Consider the following 9,383-nt stretch of genomic DNA (forward strand, 5'->3'; position numbering starts at 1 on the left):
GCTGTGACCAGAAAAGTTTGTAGAGGCCTATTTATTCATTTAGTTGTTTACTGCAATGAGTGGAGGAGTGCTGACCCCTAGATTAGTGTTTCCCAATATGGTGTTCTGGACCCTGCAAAAGGTAAATCTAAGGTGGTCAGTAAAAGGGGATTGGAAAAAAAGGAAAATTTTTTTTGCTGCAAAAAATAAGTTTCATTTCCTGACATGACAATTTCCTCTAAAAGTCCTTCACATTCGAAAACATTTGTAGGAAAACACAGGCTAATGTTTAGGATTCACTAGTCAAAAAGTTTGGTGACCTCCGCCCCAGCTGTTTAAAACAAATAGTGTATATTTATTATTCAACATCAGTTACCAATAGTTGTATTAGAAATGGCACCTGGCTGTAATAGAAATGCCAATGGTACTTTAGTACTTTAGTACTTTAGTAGTGGTAATATTGGTAGTATTTATGCAAACGCCACTATAAAAAGAGCTCTGTCTGTGAGGGTTATAGTATTAAATACAGGTAATAAGAAACTGGCTGGCTGATTTTAGGGGCCATTACAAAACCTAATGACTCGTAGATGCACTGAAGATGTAAATTCTGGGAAATGTGGGTGTTTGGCGTGACATTTTGCTATTTTTCCCCATAACTATGAAAAAGGAATTGTCAGAGACAGAGCTGGACCTGCAGAGGTAGTGTGTCCTAGTTTGATCTGCCAGACTGCTCTGCCTCTCACAGAGTCAACGCCAACACTTTTATTATGGCTGATTGGGGCGACCTTTTGCTTTTTGCAAATTACAGCGTCTCCTGGCCATTATTCTTCCACTCTCACACACATCTCAATAAAGTACAGTGACATCATTTTCTTCACCATACAATTTTGACCACACAAACACACATTAATGAACAAGTATAAATAGAATAATAATTGCTTATATACTGGTTTGTAAGTGACACGTCACAGGTTTATTACAAGTTTAAAGTCATAATAACATGAGTAACTGGCAACATACAGTAGAAAACATTTCAAATCAGATTCTAAAATTTTTGAAATTATTGGCGTCAAATGCAATGACCTGTTAGTTCATGTCATTATTTTACATTCCAGCCCTTGTATAATTCTGTTTGCAGTATTTCTAACATGCCCTTCTTGTGCTGCAGTGGTCTTGAGGTTGTTCCCGCCCTTTACTCACCTGATTTCCACACACCTGCTCCCAATTTCCTCTGTAGAGCCACTGGCCTCTGAACAATGGTGGATTAAAACAATTAATTAGCTCCTGAATCTGCTGAATATATGCAGATATTTGGATATTTCTCCTCACCATTTTGGTTGTAAAGCCCACAAGTTTACTCCTGTGCAGTCTCACTGCTCTCAACTCAGTACCAGCAGGCAGATATTTTTTCAGCTCTGATAAACAATACCTCCTCTGCACAGAGCTGCTGAAAACCTGAGCTAAAGAAACATAAATCTGATGGGAACCAAACTGATTTAAGGGTGAGTGAATATAATTTGCCAATTGAAATGAATGCTTGGGTTGCTGTGTATCTGAGAGATTGTGTGCAACTCTTTGCCAGCATGTTAACCCAGGAAACATGTATAACCTTACACGTACAGCTTGTTGCACTGCCTCTAAGTAGCTAAAATCTAATAAACCTCGTCAACTGCTCCCTTGTGTTAGCTCTCATTCCTGAACTGGCTATTTAAATAAATAAACTCATGCTTGGTATATGGTCCCTCTATATCCATAACAATGCAATAACCAGTACTAATGCAAATATACACATTTGATTCCATGTGACACCCTCATTCCAGACTAGTTGATGATATTTTAGTAGTTTTTTGCCTGCATTTTCAATATATGAGCATTTTAAGGCTACAACTGTCGCCATCTTTGTAGTGTACTGACACATGGTTACAGGTGCAGTGACTCACTGGAATGTGAATGCGAATCTCAGACTTTCCATCTCATACAAATGAATAGGAATAGACAATATTTCAGTTAGTTATGGTAAATTTTCCTCTGAATCTGATGTATCTGCACAGTAAGGATATCTATGACTTTAAGACTATAACATTTGAATTGTTTTGCAGTATAATTTTAACAGTAGTTTACTGTTCTCGTCTTGTATCGCATTAAAACCTAGCACTTCCAAAAGAAAGGGTTCCTATTATGTCACCATTTATTTTCCACATGCTCCAGCTTTTAATTAGCTGATGGATTCCACTGATTCTTAGTCACAAACTACAAAGGGAACTCCAGAAACCCATTTTGACTTTATCAACAACAAACTGGACCAACACATTTTTATTTTTACAACCATATCAGAACAAAGCCTTTTTCCACAGCCAGACTCATTTATTAAGAGCATAGAAACGCAAAACACTTGGATTTCAGTGTATTTCTCAACACAAGTATTTAAAAATATACAGACTTCATCAGACACACAGAGTCCAAGTGCTTCTCTGACTTTTCTGTGCAGTTATAAGAAAGACTGCCTGCACCACCTGCTGTTGAAACTGCAGATTTAAGAAATGGGCTGACAGCTGAGACTTGATGTTCTGTGTAACTGAATGTACAGTAAACAATACGGATGACTCTAGATATGACTGTTTTATGTTTTGTTTTCTTTCTGTTGATTGCCTCTTTGGTGACAAATCTCATAAATATATCTAGCAGACAGGTTCCTCTTCTAGTGATACAAGATTGAGTGGAATCTGAGAATCAAAGTGAATTTTTATCTAATCCATCAAAAAAATCTAATCTACAACCAGAGCTTTGCAGGATGAGAAAGTCTGTCTGAAGTGCACTGTTTACATCTTTGCTAGATTAAAACCAGTGTCAGCATGCTTTTTCCTGTAAGTGCTGACTTTACAACACACTGAGAGCTGAGTCACAGACCAGATGGAAGCTCTAAAAGGAAAAAACCTGGCTAAACTGTATTGTCTGACACAAACACTAAGCAAAGTCCTACACCCAGAAAAGAATGTGTGTTTAAGTTTCATTTTGGGTGTTTGAAGGGTGTTAAACGTGTATGTTACATCACAATATACCTGTAAGGTAGTTTATAAAAAAAAAGTTTTTTTGACCTCTGACCTTCTGTATGATAAAAACTTATTACTACTATAGCCATTAGTTAAAAATGATAAATCCTTTATAAAGATATGTGGGAAAAGTTAAGAATCAGGGATTACACAGTAGATATTAGTGCTGTTGCATGTACTAAACTGAAGGATTCTGTAGTAAAATGTTAGTATTTTGTTGATTTTATTTTCAGTGTCAGCTAAACTCTGTGTCCTCTCTGCTTCAGGTGAACAACAACAAAGGCTCAACAAAGTATGGATATGTTGGTGGTTTTATGGATGAAATCTGTGACTTTCCACACTAACAAAGGTAACGATCAGAGAGGTCAAGACAAAATGTTCACAACCTTCTAATCAGAGCTCCTTAGAGCTGCAATATTAATGTAATACTGATGCATCAATCTATATTTTACATAACAGTATTCTGATTATTTTAAACACTGTAGAGAAAGCACAGTCTCAAGTGCTGTGTATGATACCTCCCCGCCTCATTCATCTATAGTAAGTGTTCCGTAAAAGATGTTCGGCCTGCAAAAACAAAACACAAGGTATCAACTGCTGTTGCAATTCACTACTATTAAAGGCAGTTCTCTTCAAAATCAGCTGCAAATGTACAGCAGAATGTCTGTCTGTTGAAAATACTGAACAGTACCAAGAAGTCGATAGGGTCCTCTGGTTTGATCTTGCAGCAGTCAACCATGGCCTCAGTCAGCGAGGGCATCACATATTTCATCAGATAGTTCCTTAGAGGAAGAGAGTGAGCCTCCAGCAGCTCATGCTCCTCTCTCTTTACCTTGGACAGGTTTTTCTTCTAATGAATTATAAAACAATTGAATTAATGTTATCACGCAGTTATACATTTGTTTTTGAATATGTTTGTGAATATATTCAATTGCAACATTTCAATATACAGGTCTGTTTGGGTTATTATCTATGAAGATTTCTGTAAAGAATCATGTAATATGGTACTTATTACAGGGCAAATAGAAATCTTACCCACTCCTCGTACTGAGCAGCCATCTCACCCAGTACAGCCTCATTCCTGCGTTTCTTCTCAGCAGCCTCTGCAGCCAGTTTCTGCTTCCTCTCTTCTTCCTCCTTTCTGTGCACCTCGTCTTGCTTCCATGGACTCAGGCCATAATTCTTGGGAATTCCCACCATCTCTGTGATTTTCTTTATAACGTCTTTGTATTCTGGGTCATCTGTAGTGACCTCTGGGGAGGAACAAGACAGGCTGTAAAGATAGAACCATCACAAAGACTTCCAGCTTCTCCAAACCTCTTTTCAACATATTATACAGTTTATGGCAAGGTCATACTCATAGGAAATACAGTATATCACAAAATGATGTTGGTTTGTGATGCTGTGCTTTTAAATACTGAGTTTTTCAACCGAAAAGAAACCTTTCTGCTAGTTGCTTTATGCTAGTTGCTAGAAAGTGGCAAAAACTGACAAAATCACTTCCAGCAGTTTTATTCTATTCATAAATCTGACAATGTCTGACTTTTGGATTATCATTCTCTTTAAAATATGAAGCATGGTGAAGAGCTGTTTTTAAATTTGCCTTTGCAATTTGATCAATCTCAGTTTCTTGTTTGTGGTCTGAATCTTCCTGTAGCCTGATGTGAATTATGTACCAATATGTTCTGGGAAAATTTCGAGCTCATCAAAGAAGTCCAGCAGGGTTTCCTCAGCAGTACTGCGTTGTCTGTATCTAATAAGGCGAGGAACAAATTCATCCTGGGTGAAATGCATTTTCTCTGCGACATTTTCTGGAAGTCCTTGTACTCTCTTTGTCAGGAAATCATCAGATGCTTCTAAGACCATAACATGTTCTGCAAATCATAAAGAAAGTAGTATAATATAATACTTCAATCAGGATAATTTAGGTACATTGGTTCTTAAATTAGCATCACATTTTAGCAACGGTTTGTGATGAATTTCAGTATAATAGTGTAAGTATAATACTAACCTGGTGTGATCTCCTGTTGGTACACAGGTTTTTTAACCTTTGATTCCTGGTTGTCCTCATCTGTACAATAAGAGCAGAGCATACGCATTAGAGCAATATGTATTATGAAGTAATATGATGAAGTAGATGTAGTATTTGTAGTTAAATCAATGGATGAAACTGACCCAAGAAAAGCAACGATGCTTGCTCATAGGTCTTTGGGTAACCATCAAGAATGAATCCCTGGTTCCTACATGGCTTGGAATTCAACTTTTCTCGCAAAATGTCAAAAACTAGACAGTCAGCCAGTCGACCTGATAGATCAATTTAAATGGTAGGTCAAAATAAAAAACAATAGGATATTCTGGTAACAGACATTGAGAAAGACTGCTAACTATTATCCTGTGCTTTTAAAACTAACCTGAATTCATTTCCTGGCTTCTAGTAATTTTATCCAGTTGTGTCTGTGCAGCAGCCACTACCTCTTGACTGACATGTTCAGGGTCACTGCAATGGACTATCTCCTTCTGTAGCATGCAGAAACATGACGAAAGAACAGTGAAAATGTATTTTCTACGTCACTGTTACCCTCACATTGTGGATACATATTCATTACATCTGTTTTTGAAGAAGAAGGACTCCCACAAGAGGGCAGTATATTTCCTTGAAATCTGCCTAATGGATTTTACTGACCAGTTGTGTAATCTTTTCCTCAATGACCTCTTTGATCTTGATGTGGTGAATCTGGTAATGACTGCAGAGCTTCTCTGCAACAGTAGTTTTGCCCACAGCAGGAGGTCCAACAAGGCAGATTCTAATTGGCTACAAACACAGATGGAAAAATCGTAGCAGCTTTTATCTGGTGTCAAAATAACTTTTCACACCCAAACTATCCATTAAAAAGCTTGTATTGTTGTGGATGACTTTATATATTGAATCCAGGCATATAGATCATTTTAAAAAAGATTTCAATGGAGCCCTTAAAGCATTGCATATTTATTTTTAATACCACTGAGGCTCAAAAACAAATACACTTTGAGGCTGTCTCTAACTTGAAGGGATTGAACACTCACAAGTAGCTGCCTGGTGTCTTTGTATTCATTCACAATGTTCTCCATGTTCTTAACCATGCCGTATTCAGATCTCCAGTGAAGGTTAAAGGAGTCTTTAATAATGAAAGCATCCAGGCAGAGGTTGATATTTAGATACTCCAGTTCCTCTGGCTGAGACACAAGCATCAAGCATTATCAACATAGTATGTTTTATAATAAATATTGACAAGCAAAATATGCAGAGATCAGGCATATTTTCATTTTATCCACCAACAACAGGTGGTTTCTTTGATCCTGTATCTAAAGTCTCAATAGCAAACAACCTAGATTCAAATTCAAAAGTCTTTTTTTCTTTACCAAGTTGTCAGTTTTATGTTTCTGACCTAATTTCACTCAAAAACAGAAGTCAGAGAGAACATCTTGACATTGTCATCATAAATCTAACTGTAAAAGTAACCACCTAGTGCAGTAAACAAGGGTTAAAGGAAAATTTGACAAAAACTGGTCTTGCAAGCATTTTCTAGGATGCTGTAGTTCTATATTAAATTGCCTAATAGTATGGCACTTTTGATTGCAAATGCTTGCTTCACAGTTGGACACTCTCAGCAGGACAACCTTCATAGAAGTCATAAATATTAATTCTGTATAGACAAACTATGAACGGAGAGACTTGCATATCCATATTGAGGGATAGACCTAACGCTAACTCACCTAAAATAAGAATAAAAGCACACACGGTACCTGAAAAGCCTTCATGGTGATAGCTTCCTTCTCTGGTAATCTGTCAATTTCTCCTGGCCCAAGTGTATCACTTATCATCTAAAAAGTTGAATAGATCCTTTCAGATCATTTTTGCGCTTGTCTCTCTTTGTCATTTTGCTTTCTTTGTTCATTGTAGAACAATAGGAAACCCATGTAAATTATCCAGTTTCTTTCACATACATGTCTTTTTTATGCCAAGGTTACCTTTACAATACTCTCCAAAGTGTTCTTGGAATCATCAACAGCAAGAATGTACTTTGACTTTGGCCTGAGTTCAATGACGTGTTGGATCACTCTGAAATATAATAGTCAGTTCAGCTCTGCAATAATCATCTATAAAAAACTCTTTGTATAAAAGTGCAGTTAATTAAAATTCACCTTGCAAGATCATAAACATGAATCATGGGGATGTGATTTGTACCCTGTCCAAATATGGGCACTTTTGGACAATGCATCAACCAAGACATCTGTTAGAAAAAGACAATATTGCAAATTATGCAAGGTTAAACACAGACATAGAGTAAAATGTGTTTAAATTCTTGATGTCACATTGATATCTACCTTGAAAAAGTAGTGAAAGAGGTTCTCTCCCATTCCATACTGAAGGCCACTAGCTACAACATAACCTTTTAGTTTGGACTTTTTCTGTGAGATTGAAAAATCAACAAAAAATGGTCTATATAGATATAGATATGGATAAAGATGTAGGTATAATTTTTGTGTGGGTTTAATTGAATTGATTTTACCCCTCTACCCAATTTGAGCACAAGTCTCTCCAGATTTTTGTGTTTTTTGAAATTGGGATGCGAGCTTCCTCTTCTAAATTCTTCCTCTGTTAGCAGACTATCTTTTTCATCCTGTGGAAAGACAGTATAATCATCCTGGTTGTGTTTTATGCACAAAGGGCACAAAAGTTGGCTTAAAATTTCTCCAGACTCACTTCATTCTGTGATTTGCTCACGGCCCTGGTCATCACTGTTGAGACTAAGATGAACATTTTCTGAGATTTGAAGTTTTCCAACTGTGTGTGAAGGGCTGTTTGTAATAAAGAACAACATCAATAAAAGAGGGAAGCAGGAATAAACCCTCCTCCAAGTGTAAGAGATCAGTGTTAGCAAATTATACGCCTACCTCATTCCCTTACCTTTGATTGCCCATGTTGCCTCTTCAACCAGCTGCTGAGTAGCATTCTCTGAAATGTTGTACACGACCACATCACACTCCAGCAGGCGCTCAAGAAGCAGATCTTTAGTGGGTGACTACAAAAAAAGATTATTAACTTATTAACTCTCTTTTATTTAATATTTCATTGAACAGGACTGTAATAATCCCTGTTTGCAATGGTGAGATGAGATTAATCATGCATTCAGACTTACTTCAATGTGTTAGTAGCAAAACATAATTAAGCATTTCAAAGTAAAAGCACTCGTACAAAATGGTCCTATAACAGAATTACACTGCCCCACCGTTAGCGTTACCTTCTATAGTAATACATCATATTGTTCAAGCTGATGATGAAGAAACACAATACTTACCTAAATGTTTTGGACAGAAGGAAGAACTGCTATGTTTTATACTAAGTCCTGACTCACCGTATACCGTTCCCGTAGAAAGCGCATCTTTTCACCTTTGAAGGAAGAAGAGACGGTTCCTACTATTTCGAAAGCAGGTATTTTATCTCCAGTGGAAGCTACAGTCTCCTCTTCTTCGGCATCCTCAGAGCTCTCCCCGGCCACGCACGTCGATAAAAACTGTTAAAGGAGATCACAAATACTATAAACATGCGAATGGTCGGACCTTTTGCATAATCCACATAGCTACTCTACTTATACTTTACCTTTGCGATGTGCTTAGAGGAATATCTGTCGACGTCGTTGACAAAAATACGTTTCTGATGAGTTTGTTCATTTTTGTCCCCCATTTGAAAAGGCGACTATTTTGGATACTTGAAACCAGTGTGATAACTGAATGAACGTCTAAAATAAGTATGTTCCAGCTCTTATTAGCTAACTAATTAGCTAGTTATCTGGTTACAAAGAGTTGTTGCTGTCGCCCGTTGCTGTGGACTCAATACGGTTGCTATGGCTCAACCAATGAAATGCTCCGCAGGTTGAAACGTATGACGTGGCTTTACGTAACTTATTTAACGCTAAAAAAAAAAAAAATGAAAACAGATTATTACTTAATTTCCCACAGTCGAAGCTACATTCCCTATAAAGAAATAATCTAATATTTTCGTCTTGCATTACAGTATTTTTTCTTGACAAGGCTCAAAAATACAGAAAAGGAAGGATTATGATGATAATTAACACAATCTACTGTAGCTATTACACATTCATCCACCTCAATTTACTTTATTTACTTTTTAACAGGTGGAATAAGCATATATCATTAATTCAATTAAGAAATAGTAGCTCATGTTATGTTTCATTATGTTGTTGATACATTATACTGTATATATATTTGTTAGTATGACCCCATTATCTGTCACAATAGCCTACTAATTAATATTACATGTCTAACATTTTAGTTGCCCAAAGAGGGGGCAGG

The 9,383-nt window shown here is 36.9% G+C and overlaps 1 protein-coding gene across 1 annotated transcript; it reads right to left on the reverse strand.

The window, feature by feature from the left end:
* Positions 1 to 2,336: 2,336 nt before the first annotated feature.
* LOC113137689 (adenylate kinase 7-like) lies at positions 2,337 to 8,899 on the reverse strand. The gene is made up of 18 exons (XM_026319551.1): positions 8,671 to 8,899; positions 8,426 to 8,584; positions 7,978 to 8,092; positions 7,774 to 7,868; positions 7,580 to 7,690; positions 7,395 to 7,478; positions 7,212 to 7,300; positions 7,038 to 7,128; positions 6,813 to 6,890; positions 6,093 to 6,242; positions 5,713 to 5,841; positions 5,441 to 5,546; positions 5,205 to 5,333; positions 5,041 to 5,100; positions 4,706 to 4,903; positions 4,065 to 4,282; positions 3,721 to 3,879; positions 2,337 to 3,596 (listed from the first exon to the last, which is right to left on the reverse strand). The coding sequence occupies exons 1-18, from the start codon at positions 8,752 to 8,754 to the stop codon at positions 3,561 to 3,563; spliced, it is 2,091 nt and encodes a 696-aa protein (XP_026175336.1). The 5' UTR covers positions 8,755 to 8,899; the 3' UTR covers positions 2,337 to 3,560.
* Between the last annotated feature and the right edge of the window lie 484 nt (positions 8,900 to 9,383).

The sequence above is a fragment of the Mastacembelus armatus genome, chromosome 24, assembly GCF_900324485.2.
Source record: "Mastacembelus armatus chromosome 24, fMasArm1.2, whole genome shotgun sequence".
In the NCBI taxonomy this organism is placed as follows: Eukaryota; Metazoa; Chordata; class Actinopteri; order Synbranchiformes; family Mastacembelidae; genus Mastacembelus; species Mastacembelus armatus.